The sequence below is a fragment of the Geotrypetes seraphini genome, chromosome 5 (assembly GCF_902459505.1).
Source record: "Geotrypetes seraphini chromosome 5, aGeoSer1.1, whole genome shotgun sequence".
In the NCBI taxonomy this organism is placed as follows: domain Eukaryota; kingdom Metazoa; phylum Chordata; class Amphibia; order Gymnophiona; family Dermophiidae; genus Geotrypetes; species Geotrypetes seraphini.
Window position 1 is genome coordinate 251,127,939 of NC_047088.1, and position 22,957 is coordinate 251,150,895.

The following is a 22,957-nucleotide window of genomic DNA, read 5'->3' on the forward strand; positions in this document are numbered from 1 at the left end:
TTTTTCTTCAGACCATCTCTGCCAGACAGATGATGGTTCTTCTAGGACATATGGCTTCCACGGTCCAGGTCACACCCCTGGCAAGGCTTCATCTGCGCACTCCTCAATGGACTCTAGTGTCCCAGTGATCTCAATCCACGGATCTTCTCTCGAAGCACATTTCCATTACATCGTCTCTTCTGTAGTCTCTTCGTTGGTGGATGACCTCCTCCAATCTTTCCAGAGGTCTTCTTTTTCACTTGCCACCTCATCACAAGATCATCACCACAGACACGTTCCCTTATGTCTGAGGGGCGTATATGGACGATCTGCAGACTCAGGGTCTTTGGACTGCCAGAGAAAAGGTTTTTGATATCAATTTTCTGGAACTAAGAGTGACCTCAAGGCGTTTCAACATCTCCTCTATCCTCAAGTCCTCCTTTGCACGGACAATCAAGTAACAATATATTACATCAACAAACAGGGAATCACGGGATCTCTCCTGTTGTATCAGGAGGCTCAAAAGATTTGGTCTTGGGCGACAGCTCGCAATCTGTTCCTGAAAGCTGTCTACATTCAAAGAGAGAAGAATTTCCTAGCAAACAACCTCAGCAGAATCCTTCAACTTCACGAATGGACTCTCGACGCTGTAACTCTCCAGTCAGTATTTGCTCAATGGAACACCCCACAGGTGGGCTTATTTGCAGTGACTCACAATCACCAGTTGCCCCAGTTTTGCTCCAGACTTTACTCTCCTCTCCGTCTGGTGGTGGATGCCTTTCTCCTGGATTGGATTGGTCAGTTTCTATATGCCTTCCCTCCACTTCCTCTCATGTTGAGAACTCTGTTCAAGCTCAAGAGAGAAACAGCCACCATGATTCTCATTGCTCCACAGTGGCCCATGCAACATTGGTTTTCCCTTCTTCTACAACTCAGTTCCAGGGAACCCATACTACTTCCAGTGTTTCCTACTCTGCTTACTCAGAATCAGCAATCCCTTCTACATCCCAACCTACATTCTCTACACATGATAGCTTGGTTTCTCTTGAGCTGAGCTCTACTCAAATGCCCCTCTCTCAGCCTGTTCGTCACATCATTGATGCTTCCAGGAAACCGGCCGCACAGCAATGTTATCAACAGAAGTGGACTCTGTTTTCTTCTGGTGTTTACTTCATCATCATGATCCAACTTCCTTGGCAGTGGAATTAGTACTGGATTATCTCCTTTCTCTGTCGGACTCTGGTCTTAAGTCTACATCCATTAGAGTCCATCTCAGTGCTATGACTGCTTTTCATGAACCAGTGCAGGGCAAACCCCTTACTGCCTATCCTCTGGTATCCAGATTCATGAAGGGGCTTTTCAATGTGAAACCACCTCTCAAGCCTCCACCTGTAGTCTGGGACCTTAATGTGGTTCTTTCCAGTTTGATGAAGCCTCCGTTTGAACCAATGGCCATAGCTCATCTCAAGTTTCTTACCTGGAAAGTGGTTTTTCTTATTGCTCCCACCTTTGCCAGGAGGGTCAGTGAGTTACATGCACTAGTAGCAGATCCACCTTTTTCAGTATTTCATCATGACAAGGTGGTTCTCCGTACTCATCCAATATTTCTCCCAAAGTTGTCTCTGACTTTCATATCAATCAGTCCATTGTTCTCTCAGTGTTTTTTCTAAAACCTCATTCTCTTCCTGGGGAACGGGCATTGCATACTTTGGACTGTAAATGAGCTTTGGCTTACCACCTGGATCGCACCAAGCCACATCGAACCTCTCCCCAACTTTTCATCTCATTTGATCCAAATAAGTTGGGGCATCCTGTTTCCAAACGAACAATTTCTAACTGGCTAGCCGCCTGCATTTCGTTCTGCTTTGCTCAGACTGGGCTGTAACTGGAAAGTCGTGTCACAGCCCATAAAGTTAGAGCTATGGCAGCTTCTGTGGCTTTCCTTAGATCTACTCCTATTGAGGAAATCTGCAAAGCTGCCACCTGGTCCTCAGTTCATACCTTCACTTCTCACTACTGTCTGGAGTCTTTCTCCAGGGGGGATGGGCGCTTCGGCCAATCTGTTTTACAAAATTTATTTTCCTAATGGCCAACCTTCCCATCATCCTATTCTGTTAGCTTAGAGGTCACCCATCAGTGAGAATATATGCCTGTTTGTCCTGGGATAAAGCACAGGTATTATCCAGGGTTGGCTTCTTAGCTGGCTTACTTTAACTGAGGGTCTGCGCGCCTCCATTGGGCGGGAAGGCACTCGCGCATGCGCAGTGCGGGCAACCGAGAACTTTCCAAGTTCTTAAAGTGGTCCGTACCGAGGCTCCGTGGTGACGTCGCCCATCAGTGAGAATATCTGCCTGCTGTCCCTGGATAACACCTGTTACGGTAAGTAACTGTGCTTTATGCCAAACATATAATTAAAATAAAAATATTAAATGGGTATAAAAGAAGAACTGCACTAAATATAATACACTTCTCCCTCCGTATTCGCGGTGGATGCGGGCGGAACATAGCTGCGAATATGGAAAAACCGTGAATAACTTTTCAGGTGTTATTCGCAGTTTTCTGTAAAAGTCAGCGTTTTTACTATTGAAACCGCGAATGCAGTAATGTACAGTAATAATCTCAGGGTTAAAAAAAAAATTTATGAGGTGTTTGCAAGAAGGAACAGGGTGAGGGGGGCTCTTTAAAACCCATCCCCCTGTTCTTTACTGCTATGGGGATTTAAAAGAGCTCCTGAGATGGGGGAAAGTACACACTGTTGAGTGATTGGGCCGGCACCAATGATCGCCTCCCCACCCCTTGCTTACCTTGGACATGATTAGCAGCTTCCCGTGCTCTAGGCCCCCTTTCAACATGAAGACCCACGACGCTCCCCCTTGCAGCTGCACATGAATGCACTGGAAAGGGATGGCTCTGCTCTCCATTCTCTCTTCCAGGCCGGCGGTGGGAGAACCTCCGATCCATGCTCTGCACTAATCCACGGCCGGCTCCATTTACTCTCCGCTTTGATTTTACACACAGGAGAAAGAAGAGGTGGGGGACACGCACACACGCCTCCGGCAAGGATCGGGAGGCACTGACAGTGACCCGGAGCACCGAAACCCGAAAAAATAACAAACACATAAAACATGAGGAAGAAAGAAGGCAGAGCATGGAAGCAACGATTTTCAGAGTGATGTAATTTTGGGGGGCGGAGTCAGCATGCGAAAAATCGCGAATAAGTGAAACCGCGAGTGCTGAAACCACGAATACGGAGGGAGAAGTTCAAAAAGTTCAAAAAATTCAAAAAGTTGTAGTTTGTACAAGCAGAAATCCATTCATGCTAAAACTTATTGTCATTCAACTACCTTTAAATCATAATTTAAATTTAAATTATAATAGTTTCAAAAACTCATCTCAATGGCAAAAATTTTGGTCCTGGAGAATACATACTACAAGATCAGCATCTATAAGTCAAACATGGTTGTTTTTATTACATAGAGTTTTATGGACCCCTGCGAGATTACAAAAATTAGATAGTAGTAGATCTAATAGATGCTGGCATTGTAAGATAGAAGTGGGGACATTGGACCATTTACTATTCTTTTGTCCCTGCATTAATTCCTTTTGGAAATTAATTTGGCCCCAAATTAATAATTTATTAGAAAATCATGTTGGACTATCATATGATACAATATTATTTGGAACAGCAATGAGAACACAAGAGTCCGATTTCAGCTAACAATAATAAACTTTTATTAATTTTAACAGGGGTCGCCATACAGCAAATTACTCAGAACTGGAAAGATTACACTAAACTAAATTACACTTTTTGGTGGAATTCAATTTGTCATATATATAAAATGGAAAAAGCAATGGCATTACAACAAGGTTATATAAAAAAATTTAATAAAATATGGGGACCATTGACAAATTATTCTATTGATCAGATATCATAACACATGTATAAAACATATAGAGGGGGAAGGGAGGGAAAACTATTGTAATATTAATATGATATAAAATTCTGATAAAGGGTTTCTTTAATTTACACTGTAAGAACATTTATTAATAATTTCAAGTGTTTTTTCATAATTGAATGTAATACATGTATTTCACTTAATGTAAGAATTTAAAAAAAAAAAAAAATAGTTTCAAAAAGATTTGGGGGCCATTGATTGCATATTCTAATGATTAGACACCTTGGACACCTTTTTATTACATGGACCATATTTAATGTGGGGATGGGGAGGTATGTTATGTGATTTAATGGGTTTATTCCTGATGAATGGGATGGGTGGGGGAGGGGTCTTTTTATATGCATTTGACAATAATTGTTAGAATGTCAAGTTATTTGTACAAATTATCTGATTGAATATTGTACACTTGTTGCAAGAGTTAAAACTGAATAAAGAATTTAAAAAAAAAAGTTGTAGTTTGAAAATAAGCACACGCTTTTCTGTTTGTTTTAGTTGCATAACAACAAAATTCAAATAACACCAAAAGGTTCCACAAAGGAAATGAAGCAGCAAAACAACAAAAAGATCGTGAACAGAAGATTGGATGTACCAGTGTGTAGTTTAATAAGCATCCAAATAACTTAAACAATAATCATAAAAATAATCCACAAATGGTACATACTGTTACAAGCGTCCCACAAGATAGAAATCAAATAATATATACAATAAAAATGACCCAACACAGGCTGTGTTTCAGCAAAATAAAAATGCCTTCCTCAGGGGTCTTATAGGGTCCTTGGCTGTCTTAAATACAAAAACATAAAAGTGTGTGGTGCAGTGGTTAGAGCTACAGCCTCAATTACCATGCTACTCCTCTGAGCAAGTTACTTAATCCCCCATTGCCCCAGGTACATTAGATAGACTTTGAGCCTACCAGGATAAATAGGGGAAAAATGCTTGAGTACTTGAATGCATATGGAGGGGCATAATCAAAAGTGTGCCTAAGTCTGAGGTTGGATGTTTTGTGCAAAACGTTCACAAACCCGGAAGAAAAAATGTCCATTTTCAAACGTCTATCTTTTACTTTTGAAAATGTGCTAGGTATAAGTTTTGGTCCTTAGGACGTCTACCTTTTTTGCCCATTTTCAAAAATAAAAACATCCACATGAAAAAGGTATAAAAGCAAGTTTTGTAGACGTACCCACCAACTACCTTGTCTGATCATGGCAGAAGGAATCCCCATCTGCTGAGCTGATTTCAGGGATTTCTGGTGGCTTAGCTGATTGGGTATTTCCCCTGCAATCAGCTGAGCCGCAGAGTCCTACATCCCTAACATCCTCCTGACATCCTGTACCTCCCCCGACATCCCCTGACATCCCATACCTCCCCAACAATCCCTGACACATCCGCCCCCCCCAACATTCTTGCACCCCTCTCGCACATCCCCAGAACCCTCCCCATATACCATGGCAGGAGATAAGCTTACTCCCTCCTGTATATAGGGCCTCGTACTGCAAATGACGGCTTCCCCTTCCTATTGCATCTTGGGATGCAGTGGGAGAGGCCCATGGCCTGAGCCAATCAGGGACTTTGACCCCTCCAAAATGAATTGGGAGGGGGAAGCCCTGTCATTTACAGCACGCAGCCCTGTAGGCAGGAGGCAGTGAGCTTCCCTCCTGCTGTTTGCTTTTCCGAAGGTACGTGGGGTTCTGGGGATGTGCGAGGGGGGCGCAGGAATGTTGGAGGGATATGCAGGGGCAGAGATGTCAAGGGATGTCTGGGGAGGTACAGGAGGATGTCGTGGATGTGAGGGGGATGTCAAGGGGAAGGGTGTAGAGCTCTACGGCTGAGCTGTTCCTGGTAGGGGGAATCCCCATCAACTGAACTGCCAGGAATCCCTGAAACCGGCTCAGCTGATGGGGATTCCTCTGCCACGATCAGCTGATGGGAAGCCTAAGGGTTTTTTTTGGGGGGGGTTGTTTATTTTCACTCTTTGGGTGGTGGGAAGAGGTCATGACCACTGGGGGAGTAAGCGGGGGTCATGCGTTAAATCCTCCAATGGTGTTCTTGTCAGTTTGGGCACCTTTGTGGAACTTAGAAGCAACTCAAACAGGTCTAACTGCTGGTATATGGCTGGGGTACATCCAGGTTGAAGCCCGCTTGATTCCCGCCCATAATACACCTCCCAACATGCCCCTTTGCTTTCTGGACACACAGCAGCTTAGAAATGCTGCTGCACATCCAGAAAGTTGGTTTTGATTATCAGCAATTGTACATCCCTGCTATTAAGAAGTCCAAGTGCTGACTTTGGCTGGTTTTTGAACGTTTTAAAGTTAGGCTATAAGTGGTATATAAATACTTAAATAAAATTAAGCAGTTAAGAGGCTACAAACAAGCAGCAAAGCTCACATGCCTACAATTTACGCTAGTGTCACTACTTTTGTTTTTTGTGACTTTTATTTTTTTAAGACAGCCAAGGACTCTATAAAACCCCTGTGTAAGGCATTTTTATTTTGCTGAAATATGGCCCGTGTTGGGTCATTTTTATTGTGTACATTATTTGGTTTCTATCCTGTAGGTCTTAGTTGCATAACATTTAAGTTTTTATGTTATTTTGCACTGACTCATTAATAAATCTGTTCTTCCCTTGCATTTCCAGGTTTCCTTAATCCTTAGGTTCTTCTGTTCATGGATATTGATTTGTTAAACATACTGTGCTGATGAATTCAGGGGATGTACGGTAAAAAACTCTGGCATGTGAGTACACACCAGTGGACTATTCTGCTATTCATGGTATGAACATTCAGCATCTTAGAACTGATTCACCAGAATCTTCTCTCCTAAAATGCCAGTTGTTATACATTGGTTGTTTATCTGCTATGACATACATCAGAATTGTTGACACACGGGAACATTGCAGAGTTATTTTAAGCTGCTGGAATAATCAACTGTATGCAAAACATGGCCTAAAGGATTCTGCAATTAACAGCATGCATCCATTAAAGAGTATAGAGCCTCATATCCTGACTGGGGATTTTGACCCTTTAGGGTTATGTTGTATAGGTAAGGCAACCTCAATCAGTAATGCAGAAACCAGACTATATCGGAGTCTTGAGAATCTCCATTGGGCAACAGTGACTGATTCCAAGTTATACTCTCACTGTGGAAGTGTGGATAGTGAGTACATTTTCCACTGTAAAAACACTTGCCATTTGTCTGAAGGTTTTTCAGAAAGGCCCCAAGTTCAGAATCTACTGGAGACTTGCAGACACCTCCCTTTATATTCTGAGAGGATAGCAATACAAAGAGACTCACCTATGCCTCCTCTTGTCAGAGTGCCTCAGTGGCTTTTACCTTCAGTGGATGAGAGGGCCCTTCATGGAGATGCCAGAAGAGGACTTAAAGAAAAGCTCAGAAGTCACAGTACTAAGGTTACTGAACCCAGTAAACCTATCCGTCCTCAGGCTTCCCTGAGTGATCTTGTTTCAAGGGAGATCACAGAAAGCAGGATATGTCAGCAGTGTAGAAATGGATGTGCTGTGAACTATGATGCAGTATTTGTACCACATGCGGCTCTCAGTCAGAGTCTCACCCCATTTACAAGAGAAAGGCTTAGCTTTTCACATAGAATAACTAACCCAGAAGACATTAAACAGGAAGCCATTAGACGTTTGCAGCTTAGAAGACAAAACAGTTCTCCCAACTTAAGCCTTCTTCATGGAGAGGAAAACAAACTGATAGTCACATCAAAAACCACAGAACATATAAAGGAATCAGAGAAGATTGTTGATCAAAAAATAAGATCTGAGGTGGAGTCAGATAAAAGAAAGTGCCAGAAAGGCAGAATGTACATACCTACTTTTGAAGAATTCAAGAAAATGAAAAACAAGGAGATTTGTTCCACTTTAAGCAGTAAGGAAATAATACAAGAACCAGATAAAGAATCCTCTGCAAAACATATAGTTAAATCAAAAATCAGTACAAATGCTTGCATGTCAGATGTCAAAGAAGTTCCAAAATATAGCCATGGTGATGAAGACTGTTTCAGAGTGAAGAGCTCCAGTGATGTGGTTGATGAATATAAAGATTCTTCTGGCTCCTCCCATTTTCAAACTAAGTTAGCTTCCAGTGACAGTATTTATTGCAAAAGAACAACCTTCATTATGAACCATGAATTATTACAGAAAAACAATTGCCAAACTCAATCTGTTCATAAATCTCCTATTTGTTCAAGTCCCATTCCAAGGTCACCTCTACAAGCAGTAACAATTCACAATGAGGAGGAAGAAGAGGGTATTTTGTGTAAGCTGCAGACAGTAGGTACAAACAGATGTAAAGGAGTCCATGCAATATCAGAACATTTCCTAACTTCTGAAGCCCCGTCTTCTTGCTGTCCATCTCTGCTTTTAGAAACAACAGATCTGTCAACCTATGGAGCCAGGCTTCAGAAAATGAAAGACGAATTTATAGGTTCAGCATTAGATCTTATCAAGAAAAGGTAACATATTTAAACTACTTATTACACTGACATAGCACTAAAAACTTGCAGTTATTGTGATAACAGTAAATGCAGTATTTTCAATTTTCTATGTTTTGGCACTCGATGACTAGAGCTGTCTAATTAGCTTCCTTGTTTTGCCAATTGTTATGTCTTGTTATTTTGATGACCATTTTTGATGGACTATGGAGACATATTTTTCAGCCAAGCACTAACATTAATATGCAAATGTTTTCAGAAGTCTCTAAGAGCATCATCATCATTCATAACACACCCATGATTCCTGTTGAGCCACTCTATAACATTTCATGGTAGCCACAGAGCGTCATACCAATAGGTATTTGGAGTTTGGCACTTAATTTCAGTTATTATAGACTACAAGCTGGTCAGAATTCCAGCAGAATTAAACCATGTGCAAACTATTCCTGTTCATATATAAATTAACCAGCAGGATACATTAACAAGCAGGATCCTAAAATCTTCACAACATAAGTGAGTCATCTGAGAGAGCCCAGCATGGAAACTATTTCTCCAGATATGACTTTCATAATTTTTGAGCCAGATCAGCTTCACATGAGTGCCATTTCCTGCCTGCCACTGTCATAGATGATCATGCCAGTCTATTCAGATGCATTTGTAAGCGTTTTCCTCAGAACTATTTTTCTGTCAGTTTTTCCCGAATATTTGGCTAAAATTGTAAACATTCTCTTTGCCGGCCTGACCTCTAGGCAACTAGGCATCTACTTAGGGAGGCACAATTTGGGGGGAGGGACAGTCATGGCAATCAACATGTCTATGTTTTCAAATCTCTCCAAGGTGTTCAGCAGCTTTCATTCCCTTCCCACCACCTCAACAACAGTATAGACTTGTCATAGAAACATGATGGCAGATAAAGGCCAAATGGCCCATCTAGTCTGCCCATCCACAGTAACCATTATTTCTTTCTCTGAGAAATCCCACATGCCTATCCCAGGCCCTTTTGAATTCAGACACAGTCTCTGTCTCCACCACCTCTTCTGGGAGACTGTTCCATGCATCTACCACCCTTTCTGTAAAAAAGTATTTCCTTAGATTACTCCGGAGCCTATCACCTCTTAACTTCATCCTATGCCGGCCACCTTAAGATCATCACATACAATCACACCCAAGTCCCGCTGTTCTGTCACTCAGCTTGTTGTTACAACACTCGTTGCGCCTAGCATGAGGCCCTGAGAATCTGTGCATGCACAAAACCAGATGGGTTCCTCAATTTAGAACATCCTTTTTAAGAAGGAATGGGACCTGACAGACCTTAAGCAAGTGCAGAAGCTCAAGGACCCATACCAGGCGCAATGAATATTGTGTTAGCAAGCTAACTAACATGCTAGTGCCATTGTGGAGGTTAGGAATAGGGAAGAAGATATATGCTAGACACTACGGGGGGTGGGGTGGGGAATAGAGAAGGTGAGGGATACTGGAAACCATAGGAGGGAAATAGGGAAGGAGAAGATGGACTCCAGGAGGAGGGAGGGATGATAGAAAAGGGGAGATGCTAGATTAAGGGGGAGGAGATGGAGGAGTAAAGCTTTGAGATGCCCTGGGATGGGAGGTAAGGTAAGGTGATGCACGTTTCAAGGATCATCTAGGATTAAGATACCCTTAGGCTGGCCCTATAAGTTCCTGTCACTGTCATGCAGTACTCCTCTTGACTGGTCACTTTTCATGTTTCTTCTATTTTTGTAGTACAGCTGTGACTTTTACGTCCTACATTGCTATCGGAGGCTCATTTGTTTAACTTTATATTGATTTTACCTTCTAGCACAACACCACAGTTCCAAAATCAACCAGGATAAGGTGTATAATTGAGTTGGCGGTTATACCCTGTTGTGTATTATCCTTTTATTTTTGTGTCTCTTTAGGTCTGTCTAGGTTTTGAACATCCATTCAGGTTCCTTTATTCAACATCAAGTTGTTTGATTTCACTGTGGCTATTTTTCCAGATGATAGGTCTCCAAAGAAGAGAAAGGATTTGTCCTCATCTTAATCAGTGCCAACAGACTTTGATGCAGGTTGGTGTGTGTAAGCTGGGGCACCTTGACATGGCACCTCTTTGGAGCCAGGCACCAAGAGCTTTAAGGCACTGATCGCTGATGTCCTACAAGCACCCTCGACATGAGGACTGCTCATTCCTTGTGACATCAAGAGGGGGGTGCATCAGCCTCCACGGATCTGGGACCACACTTTTGATACACTCCAAATAATTCAGGAGGATATGGCCACTCCTACTGTGAATCCCATGCCTTTTTTGGTAGCAGCCTTTGCAGAACAACTCATGAAGAAATTTGAGGAAAAATGGAGCAGTTTTTTGCTTGACATGATTCTGCTGCTTCGACAATACTGATGTTGAGAGGATAGAGGCAGTCTTTGATCTTCAAGACCCATGTACTACCTGCGGATTCAGTGCCAATGTCTAGTTCATTGGGTGAGGAAGCTTCACTGGCGCATCGGACATCATTAGTGTCTTGAGGGTCAGCAGATTGAGACAAGAAGAGACTCAGACTTCTCAACTGGACTATTTTTCTGAGTCTGATTCTTAATGCTCCTGGAAGTTTGAAGATAAACCGAAGGTTTTCTCTGATGGAAGACCTGGGGGGAGTCACTCTTTAGATCCTTCCCCAACTCATAAGAGACATAAATCCCCACTGGAAGAGCACTCTTTTATTGAATTTATGAGAGAGATGACTTATGCCAACCCATTTAAGTCAGAGATAGAAGACAAACCCAAGGCAGAAACGCTAGATATCCTCCAGTATCTTGACGTACCCAAGTGAGTTGTCACAGTGCCTGTTCTCAGAATCCTGATAAAAGGTTAGATAAGAATGTAGAAGACCCTGCTCTATGTCTCTCCTATTAAGAAGATCAACTTTATGTACAGAGCCCAAAAAGCTCCAAGATTCAAGAAGCAGCATTCTCAATAATGGTCCATGGACTTTTCTTTTAGGAAATTAACCAAACCTTTTTTTTTTTTTTTTAATTCTTTATTCATTTTAAAACTGACAAACAAGTGATTAATATTAAAACATTACATTACTAATAAAATATACAGCACTTGACATTCTTATACATATAATCCATTAAAGTATAAATTATAACCCTTTCCCCCCCACCCAACAATTCTTCAACAGAAATCCGATCATTAAATAAAAATATTAATCATCCAATTTCCCCCCTCCCCCCATTAAAATACATGTATCCATCAGTAAGGAAAACGATGTTCTTTTTTTTTTTATTTCTTTATTCATTTTTAAACTTACATCAAGTGTACTGTAAATATCAACCAAATATAATACATCACTTGAAAAATTTTCAATATCATACACCAAGAAGATTTAACCCCCACCCCCCTCCCAAAGTCATATACAACTAATATATACCACATAAAAATAATATCTTACGACAATCTAATATAATAAAACGGTAAGCCGCGCATGTGCACTTCCTAAGCGTGGGTCCGTTTTCTGTGAGCTGTAGCTAGGAAGTGCGCATGTGCGGCTCACCCCCTGCCCTCTCCGTCGTTTCCCGGCTCCAGCGGCGTCACAATTTTCAAAGAGGCGCGGGATTGTTTCAACGCGGACCAACAACAAGCCGTTAAAGCTCCTGGCGCTGACTCCCGACGGTGGAGGAGAGGCAAGGTAGAAGAAGATTTCCGCTGCCCCCCCCTTCCCTTACCGTGGCCCCGACTGGCAATTTAAGCAGCGTGTCAGCAGTCTTCACACGCTGCTTCGGGCCCTTCTACTGCCCTGATTTGCTCCGGACGTGCCAGAGTAAATCAGGCCAGTAGAAGGACCCGAAGCAGCATGTGAAGACTGGTGGACACGCAGCTTGAATCGCCATGTGTACTCGGACCCGCGGGAAGGGAAGGGAAGGGGGGGGGCGACAAAGGACTCAGGATCGCGTTTGTAGTCGCGACTGTGGGAAGGGAAAGGGGGTAGAACTGGTGTGGGGGGAGGGAAATGGAGGGGAAGGGAATGCTGCTTTGGACACACAGACAGAGGGAGGAAGGGAGACAGAAAGACAAGAAGAAAGACACAGGGGCAGGTGCACAGGGAACTGGTATGGGGGGAGGGAAATGGAGGGAGAGGGAATGCTGCTTTGGACAGACAGACAGAGGGAGGAAGGGAGACAGAAAGAAAAGAAGAAAGACACAGGTGCAGGGAGATATACAGAAAGACAAACAGACAAAAGGGGCCAGGGACAGAGACAGACAGAAAGAAAGACAGCGGGAGTCGTGTCAGGAAGGGTGCGGGATGCCGCAGAGGGAACTTTTCCAATGGGTGCAACTGGGCAGCTGTCGGGAACCTCTGATCAGGGGCAGAGCAAGGTAACTGTATCATAGGGATAAGAAGGAGGAGGGGGGGAGATAAAGGAAGGGATGCCTACTGCTGGACAGGGGGAGAAGGAAAGAGGTGCTGATGGACAGGGGGGTGGGTGAAGAAAAAGGAACGGAGGCCTAATGTTGGACAGGGGGAGAAGGAAGGTGCTGCTGGACAGGGGGGAGCTAAAATGGGGGGAGCTAAAAAGGGAGAAGGGCTGCTGCTGCATAAGGAGAGCTGTGAAGGGGTGGTGGTGGACACAGGGGAGGTAAAAGGAAGGGAGAATGGACAGGGGGAGCAGGCAAGGGGTGGTGATGGACAGCCAAGGAAAAAGAAAGACAGAAAGAAAGAAAGCGGCTAAGGAGAGAGAGAGAGAAAAATAAATAAAGAGAGACACACACACATATATTCTAGCACCCGTTAATGTAACGGGCTATAAGACTAGTCATCTATATATTCTTAATGAAAAAAAACCCAAGAAATCGCCCCCCCCAAATCCACATGTGTATTAAGATTGGGAAAAGTGTAATTTATACATTACTATAATTTAATAAAGGTCCCCACACATCCTTAAATTTATTATAATAACCTTTTTGAACAGCCAACGCTCTTTCCATTTTATACACATGACAAACTGAAGACCACCAAAAACAATAATTCAGTCTTCTACAGTCCTTCCAATTATGTGTTATTTGTTGGATGGCAACTCCTGTTAATATCAATAAAAGCTTGTTATTATTAGCAGATGTTTGACATTTAGCTATCATAGTCATGCCAAATAAAATTGTGTCATATGACAATGCTACATGGTTCTCTAACAAACAATTTATTTGATCCCAAATAGACTCCCAAAAAGCCTTAATGAATGGACAATAAAACAATAAATGATCTAAAGTTCCAGCTTCAAGATGAGAATGCCAACATCTATTAGACTTAGAGCAATCCAATTTTTGTAAACGAACAGGGGTCCAGAGTGCTCTATGCCAGTGTTTTTCAACCGCTGTTCCGCGGCACACTAGTGTGCCGCGAGATGTTGCCTGGTGTGCCGCAGGGCCGCCGGGCCCGGAGCTAACAGGGGGCCCGAGGCAGGGGCGCCAGTAGCTCGCCAAGGCAAAGTGAGTCGATCACCCAGGACTCACTTTGTCTTGGCGATCTAATCTATCGAGCCGATAAGTCTTCTTCTCCCCGACGTCAATTCTGCAGTCGGAGAGGAAGTTCGGGCCAGCCAATCGCTGCCTGGCTGGGCGGAACTTCCTCTCCGATTGCAGAATTGACGTCAGGGAGAGCATGCGTCGGCGTCGGCTTTGGGGCCTGTTATCAATTGGTGGGTCCTGTTCCCCGATGGCAGCGGCAGTGGCAGTGGCTTGGGGAACGGCAGGGAGAAAGAAAGAAAGGGGGCAGGCAGGGAAACAGAAGGAAAGAAGAGAAACAGAAAAAAAGAAAGAAAGAAAGGTCAGGGAGAGAGGAAGAAAAAGTTGGGGGAGGGAATGAGGTGTGGAGGAGAGAAAGCATACAGGCTGATAGAAGGGAAGAAAGATTGGATGCACAGTCAGAAGAAGAAAGTGCAACCAGAAATCACCAGACAAGGTAGGAAAAATGATTTTATTTTAAATTTAGCAAAGTGGAGGCAGTATTACCACAGTTTTCAAAGGAATTTGCCCAAATAACTTAATAGTTAACTGGGTAAATTCCCAGAGATGAAAACTTCCCTTCACTTACTATGCACAGTTCTGAATTTATATCTGCTGTCTATATTTTACAATATGGTCACCTTTTACTAAACCACAATAGTGGTTTTTAGAGCAGGGAGCCTATGAGCGTCAAGAGCAGCGCTGGACATTCAGCGCAGCTCCCTGCGCTAAAAACTGCTATTGTGGTTTAATAAAAAGGATGGAGGGTATATTTGTCTATTTTTGTATGCTATAAAAACCAAATACAGAGAGAGACTGAGAGCTGTTGACGAAGAGCTACGTGTGTGTCTTTCTTCGATTCCAGCCAGAATATCAGCTTTGTGTTCAGCCAAACAGGCCCAGGTTTCGCACTGAATAAAGTATTTTATAATTTTTATAATTTTTATTATCCCAGGACAAGCAGGCAGCTATTCTTGACTGATGGGTGACGGCACCGACGGAGCCCCGGTACGGACAATTTTAGAGTGATTGCACTCTAAGAACTTTTTAGAAAGTTCTAGCTCGGCCGCACCGCGCACGCGCGAGTGCCTTCCCGCCCGACAGAGGCGCGCGGTCCCTCAGTTTCTTAGTTTCCGCGGAGCTAAGAAGACGCGTTTTCAACGGCTGTTGAAATTTTTTCCTAACTTGCCTTCCCGCTCGCGTAAACGTTTGGCTTAATTTGCCTTTTTTCTTTCTTTTATTTTGTTAAAAAAAAAAAAAAAAAAAAAAATCTTTTATTTTTTTCTTCAATTTTCGGTTTTCCCCGGCGGGGCCTTCTGCCACCATCGAAGCCTCGGCCTTCGATTTGGCGGAAGCCGTTTTTCCTTTCATGCCCCCTCAACCGGGTTTTAAAAAGTGCCAGCGGTGTGCTAGGCCTATATCTCTCACGGACCCACACAACTGGTGTTTACAGTGTTTGGGTCCTGAGCATCAGGCCTCTTCTTGCACCCGCTGTGCTACTTTGAAAAAACGAACTTTAAAAAATCGCTTAATTCAACAGCGATTGTTGTTCGGTGCCGAGATGTCCGACCCCGTTCCTTCGACTCCGGCTTCGGCACCGATTCAGTCGGCACCCTCGTCTTCGACGCCACGTGATTCCACACCGGCATCCCAACAGTCAGGTAAGCCGGCTAAGAAGCCTTCCCCGCTGGAACGTCTTCCGGCCTCGAGTGCAGTGAGCCCAATCCTGCCGCCGGTTCGACGCCAGCGGAAGCGCTCCGCCCCTATAGAGGTGAGTCCCTCGACATCGGGCTCCTCATCTCCGGGGCGTCGAGCGGCACCGCAGGTACCGCAGAAGAAAAAAGCGGTACCGGTACCATCCCTCGATGACCGCATTACGGCCATCCTTCAGGTGCAGCTGAAGGAGCAATTAGAACGACTCCTTCCTGCTATCATGACACCGAACCTTCCGGTGCCAGTTCGCACCGAGCCATCGGTACCGGTTGTTGTACAACCTGTATCGGTACCGATTGTGGAACCCGTATTAACCGCTTCCACTGGTTCGGTACCGCTTCACCTAACCTCATCGGTATCGATGCCAGTCCTTGCACCGGAGCCGAGAGCTCACCATCAATCGGTGCAGACTTCGGCACCGATGCGTCCGATAACTTCTCCGGACACGGTATCGATGAGGTCGGGCAAGTCGATGCGCAAAACCCGACACATGCAAACGTCGACACCTGAGTCTCGGGACCATTCTTCCCATGTAAGGGACCCTGATCTGTGGGGAGACTCAGAGGAACCCTTTCTTTCTGAAGGAGAATGTTCCTCAGAGGAGGAGGATTCGGCTGTCCCTGACCCATCCTCCAAACAGGCCACTTCCTCTTTCTCTAGTTTTTTGAAAGAGATGTGTGAGTCCTTGTCCATTCCTTTGGAGGCTGAATCCAAAAAGTCTAAAGCTTTTTTGGATGCCCTTGATTTTGATCAGCCTCCAAAGGAATTTTTGAAACTTCCCCTTCATGACATCTTGAGGGAAACTTTCTATAAGAATTTAGAGACTCCTTTAACTGTCCCAGGGGCCCCACGTAAACTGGATTCTCTATATAAGGTAATTCCCATTCCTGGGTTCGACAAACCTCAACTACCACATGAATCCTTATTTGTCGAATCCACCCTTAAAAAGACTTCAGGAGCCAGTGTATATGCATCTGTCCCTCCTGGCAGAGAAGGAAGGGCCATGGATAAATTTGGTAAGAGGCTCTACCAAAATGCTATGTTAGCTAATAGGGCTAGTAATTATGCTTTTCATTTTTCTTTTTATTTAAAGCATCTCCTTACCACCATGGCTTCTTTCGAGAAATATCTTCCTTCACGTAAGCATTCCGCTTTTCACACATGCTTGTCGTCTCTTCTCCAATTGCGTAAGTTTATGGTGAGATCCATATATGACACTTTTGAACTTACATCCAGAGCGACAGCAATGTCAGTAGCTATGCGTCGTCTGGCCTGGCTTCGGGTATCCGAGCTTGATGTTAACCATCAAGATCGGTTAGCCAATGCCCCATGTCTAGGGGATGAGCTCTTTGGGGATTCCATGGACTCAACCACACAAAAGCTCTCTGCTCATGAGACGCGCTGGGATACCCTGCTCAAGAATAAAAAGAAGCCTCCTCCGCCAAGACCATACAGGCAGCAATCGGCCTATCAACGCCGTTTCACAGCCCGTCCATTGCCTACCACTGCTCAACAACCTAGACGTCAGAGGCAACAGCAACGTCAGCCTCCCAGACAACAGCAACAGCAACAAGCTGTAAAACAACCTCCTCAGCAAAAGTCACAGCCCTTTTGACTTCATTCTCCGCAGTATAGCCAGTATCCCTATTCCTGCTCTCCTGCCTCAACCAATAGGAGGTCGACTTTCTCTGTTCCTCAGCCGGTGGGAAGTAATCACTTCGGACCAATGGGTCCTCAACATCATCCACCACGGCTACTCTCTCAACTTTCAGACTCTCCCACCTCAAAGCCTGCCAAAAGAGTCTGCTTTGAACAGTCCTCAATCAGCCCTCCTTATTCAGGAGGTCCAATCCCTCCTCCTTCTGAACGCTATAGAGGAAGTTCCTCTAGATCAAAAGGGGCAGGGATTCTACTCCCGCTACTTTCTAGTTCCCAAAAAGACAGGAGATCTCAGACCCATCCTGGATCTTCGCGATCTCAACATTCATCTAGTAAAAGAAAAATTCAAGATGCTTTCTTTAGCCATCCTTTATCCCCTTCTAAATCAAAACGACTGGCTATGCTCCCTCGATCTCAAAGAGGCTTACACTCACATACCGATCAATGTAACCTCAAGACCATATCTCCGATTCATGATCAATCATTGTCATTACCAGTACAAGGTGCTGCCCTTCGGTCTTGCCTCATCTCCAAGGGTATTCACCAAATGTCTCATTGTGGTGGCGGCTTTTCTACGCTCTCACCACCTGCATGTATTTCCTTACCTGGACGATTGGTTGATCAAAGACACTTCTGCCCAAGCGGTCCTTCTGGCCACCAACCAAACCATCCAGTTTCTACAACTTCTGGGATTCGAGATCAATCTACCCAAATCCCATATCATTCCCACTCAGAGACTTCAATTCATTGGAGCGATCCTAGATACACTCCTCATGAGAGCTTTCCTGCCATCCAATCGTCTTCAGACCCTTCAGTCTCTATGTCACCAGGTACTTCCTCTGCCGTCCATCTCAGCAAGGCAAATGATGGTGCTCTTGGGACACATGGCATCCACAGTTCATGTCACACCTCGTGCCCGTCTTCATCTGCGCACTCCTCAATGGACCCTTGCGACCCAGTGGTCCCAAGCGTCGGACCCTTGCTCACGACACATATCTGTGACATCATCTCTTCGTCAGTCTCTGCAATGGTGGTTGGTATCCTCAAATCTATCCAGAGGTCTTCTGTTCCATCAGCCTCCTCATCAACTAGTCATCACCACCGACGCCTCTCTGTATGCATGGGGAGCTCACTTGAACGAGTTCCAGACTCAAGGTCTTTGGTCAGTCCAGGAGAGGAAACATCAAATCAATTTCCTGGAACTCAGAGCGATGTTTTACGCCCTCAAGGCCTTCCAACACCTTCTCTTTCCTCAGGTCCTTCTGTTGTGCACAGACAATCAGGTTGCGATGTACTACATCAACAAACAGGGTGGGACAGGCTCTCGCCTTTTATGCCAGGAAGCCCAGAAGATCTGGACTTGGGCCATAGATCATCATCTCTTCCTGAAAGCTATATACATTCAAGGGAAACAGAATTCCTTAGCAGACAAACTCAGCAGAATTCTCCAACCTCACGAGTGGACACTCGATCCCGTAACTCTGCACTCTATCTTCAATCAATGGGGCACTCCTCAGATAGACCTCTTTGCAGCTCCTCACAATCATCAGCTGCCCCTATTCTGCTCCAGACTTTACTCTCCACACCGTCTGACAGCAGATGCTTTTCTCCTCGACTGGTCGAATCTGTTCCTGTACGCCTTCCCTCCTCTGCCTCTCATGTTGAGAACCTTGTTCAAGCTCAAGAGGGAACGAGCCACCATGATTCTGATTGCTCCGAGGTGGCCCAGGCAACATTGGTTCTCCCTTCTACTTCAACTCAGTTCCAGGGAACCTTTTCTTCTTCCTCTGTTTCCTTCTCTGCTTACGCAACAGCAGGGAACCCTTCTGCATCCCAACCTCCAGTCTCTACACCTGATGGCTTGGTATCTCTCGGGCTGAACTCGACTGATACTCTTTTATCTCAGCCCGTTCGTTCCATTCTGGATGCCTCCAGGAAACCAGCCACTCTACAATGTTACCATCAAAAGTGGACGAGGTTTGCTTCCTGGTGTCTTCTTCATCATCTTGATCCCACTTCCCTAGCGGTGGAGACGTTGTTGGATTATCTTCTTTCTTTGTCTGATTCTGGCCTGAAGTCCTCTTCCATCAGGGTCCACCTCAGTGCCATTGCAGCTTTTCATGAGCCAGTCCATGGAAAACTTCTTTCAGCTCATCCCCTGGTATCCAGGTTCATGCGTGGGCTTTTCAATGTGAAACCACCTCTTAAAGCCCCTCCGGTTATCTGGGATCTCAATGTGGTTCTTTCAGCTTTAATGAAGCCTCCATTTGAACCTTTAGCTACTTCTCCTTTCAAATTTCTCACTTGGAAGGTACTTTTCCTTATTGCTCTTACCTCTGCCAGGAGAGTCAGTGAGCTTCATGCACTGGTTGCAGATCCACCTTTTACGGTCTTTCATCATGACAAGGTGGTTCTGCGTACACATCCAAAGTTTCTCCCCAAGGTTGTCTCGGAATTTCATCTCAACCAATCCATTGTTCTACCGGTTTTCTTTCCAAAACCTCATTCTCATTCTGGGGAACAAGCTCTGCATACTTTGGATTGTAAAAGGGCTCTTGCTTACTATCTGCAGCGTACGAAACCCCACAGATCAGTTCCCCAACTTTTTCTGTCCTTTGATCCGAACAAATTGGGACGTCCTGTTTCTAAACGCACGTTGTCTAATTGGCTAGCAGCGTGCATTTCTTTCTGTTATGCTCAGACCGGACTGACACTGGAAGGTTCTGTCACGGCACATCGAGTCAGAGCAATGGCAGCATCTGTAGCTTTCCTCCGTTCCACTCCTATTGAGGAAATCTGCAAAGCTGCTACTTGGTCCTCAGTTCACACTTTTACATCTCATTATTGTCTGGATGCATTCTCCAGAAGGGATGGTCACTTCGGCCAATCTGTATTACAAAATTTGTTTTCTTAATGGCCAACCTTCCCTCCATCCCTCTTTTTGTTAGCTTAGAGGTCACCCATCAGTCAAGAATAGCTGCCTGCTTGTCCTGGGATAAAGCACAGTTACTTACCGTAACAGGTGTTATCCAGGGACAGCAGGCAGATATTCTTGCGTCCCACCCACCTCCCTGGGTTGGCTTCTTAGCTGGCTTATACTAACTGAGGGACCGCGCGCCTCTGTCGGGCGGGAAGGCACTCGCGCGTGCGCGGTGCGGCCGAGCTAGAACTTTCTAAAAAGTTCTTAGAGTGCAATCACTCTAAAATTGTCCGTACCGGGGCTCCGTCGGTGCCGTCACCCATCAGTCAAGAATATCTGCCTGCTGTCCCTGGATAACACCTGTTACGGTAAGTAACTGTGCTTTTCGTAATAAAGTAATTATAAAATACTTTCTTTGTGTTTATTTGATTCCTATTCAAGAGAATTACTTTATATATAGTCAATATAGGCAGAGAGTTAAATTTTTTAACATTTTCTAATGGTGGTGTGCCTCGTGATTTTTTTCATGAAACAAGTGTGCCTTTGCCCAAAAAAGGTTGAAAAACACTGCTCTATGCAACAGGAAAAACCATGTTTGCCTCATAGATGCAGACATTGTACACTTCATCCTCCAGGACCAACTACGTGGCCATTGAGATGCACTAATTTGATGCTTAATCTCAATGCTCCAAATATCTCTAAGTCCAGTTCTTGGTTTCTTATTTAAATACCAATCACCTTAAAAATTTCTGTGAAACACACTAAATTATCATCAAGTGGCTAGAACACAAGAAGATATCCACCTAGATATAAAGGAGAAATACTTAAGGATCTCAAGCGCTCACAGCTAAAGGCCCGATGTATGTTACAAGCCAATAACCAACAAGTTGTATATTCTCCTATTTTCAATTTTATCAAAATTACTTTATTAGTTTTTTGTTCTTTACTTTTACGGAAGATCTCCGTTTCGCTCGTGGTAGAAGAGCTTCGTCAGGAAAGGCACCAGTGTTTAAACTACAAATAAAACAAATGGGATTTAAATTCAAATGTTAAAATATGTAACTAACATAAGAACTTACATTTATATTCGCGTTAATGAACACATAGAAACATAGAAACATAGAAATTGACGGCAGAAAAGGGCTATAGCCCATCGAGTCTGCCCATACCAATGACCCTCTCCCTGATTCTTACTCTCCTAGAGATCCCACATGAATATCCCATTTTCTCTTGAAATCTAACACGCTGCTGGCCTCAATCACCCTCTGAGGCAGCTCGTTCCAATGATCTACCACCCTTTCAGTGAAGAAGTACTTCCTCGCATCACCCTGAAATTTCCCTCCCCTGATTTTCAGCGAGTGACCTCTGGTTACTGAGGGCCCTATAAGACTGAAGATATCATCTTTCACCTCTATACGCCCAGTAATATACTTAAAGGTCTCAATCATGTCCCCTCTCTCTCTTCGCTCCTCCAGTGAGTACATCCGCAGTTTTTTTAACCTTTCTTCATACGTGAGTTCCCTGAGCCCCAAAACCATCCTGGTAGCCATTCGCTGAACCGACTCAATTCTCAACACATCTTTTCGGTAGTGTGGTCTCCAGAATTGAACACAATACTCGAGATGAGGTCTCACCATGGATCTGTACAGCGGCATTATGACTTCAGGTTTTCTGCTGACAAAACCCCTACGGATACAGCCCATCATTTGTCTTGCCTTGGACGATGCCTTCTCTACTTGATTGGCAGCCTTCATATCGTCGCTAATGATCACTCCTAAATCACGTTCCACCGTGGTCCTGGACAAGGTTTCACCATTTAGTGTGTAAGTTCTGTGTGGATTTTTTTTGCCTAGGTGCATTACCTTACATTTTTTAGCATTGAAGCCCAGCTGCCAAGTTGATGACCACTGTTCAAGCTGTCTTAGGTCCTGCGTCATAAAGTCAGGCACACTGCTTTTGCCAACTATGTTGCATAGTTTGGCATCGTCGGCAAACAGTGATACTTGTCCTCTAAGTCCTTGGGTCAAATCTCCTATGAATAAATTGAATAGAATCGGCCCTAAGACGGAGCCCTGAGGTACTCCACTCATCACTGCTGACGTTTTGGAGGGGGGTACCGTTTACCATCACCCTTTGAAGCCTACCATCTAGCCAATCCCTTACCCATGTTGTGAATGTATCCCCTAATCCCATCGATTTTAGTTTGTTCAACAGCCTGCGGTGTGGAACGCTATCAAAAGCTTTGCTGAAGTCCAAGTATATCACGTCAAGGGACTCACCGGCATCCAGATGACTGGTCACCCAATCAAAGAAGTCAATCAGATTAGATTGGCAGGACCTTCCCCTGGTGAATCCGTGTTGCTGTGGATCACGTAGATTTTCTTCATCTAGAATTTTGTCAAGTTCCTGTTTGATCAGTGTTTCCATGAGTTTGCACACTATGGATGCAAGACTCACCGGTCTGTAATTTCCTGTCTCCGTTCTGCAGCCCTTTTTGTGGAGTGGAATTACGTTAGCTGTTTTCCAGTCTAGGGGTACTATTCCCGTGCGCATGGAAAGATTGAAGAGTACGGATAGTGGTTCAGCCAGAACTTCACTCAGCTCTCTGAGTACCCTGGGGTGTAGATTGTCTGGCCCCACAGCTTTGTCTACTTTGAGTCTTGAAAGTTCGTGGTAGACATTACTAGGTGTAAACTCGTAATCACGAAACAGGTCATTTTGGCTGTTTCTTATTTGTAGTTTCGGACCATCTCCCGGTGCTTCACAGGTGA

General features: G+C 44.4%; 1 protein-coding gene across 3 annotated transcripts in view; it reads left to right on the plus strand.

The window, feature by feature from the left end:
- LOC117361349 overlaps positions 1 to 22,957 on the plus strand; it is a 141,312-nt gene that overhangs the window by 33,360 nt on the left and 84,995 nt on the right. For all 3 annotated transcript variants that reach the window (XM_033946546.1, XM_033946548.1, XM_033946547.1), the window contains exon 3: positions 6,574 to 8,412. In XM_033946546.1, the coding sequence (XP_033802437.1) occupies positions 6,710 to 8,412 (1,703 nt within the window). In that variant the 5' untranslated portion in view covers positions 6,574 to 6,709. The remainder of the gene's footprint in view (positions 1 to 6,573; positions 8,413 to 22,957) is intronic.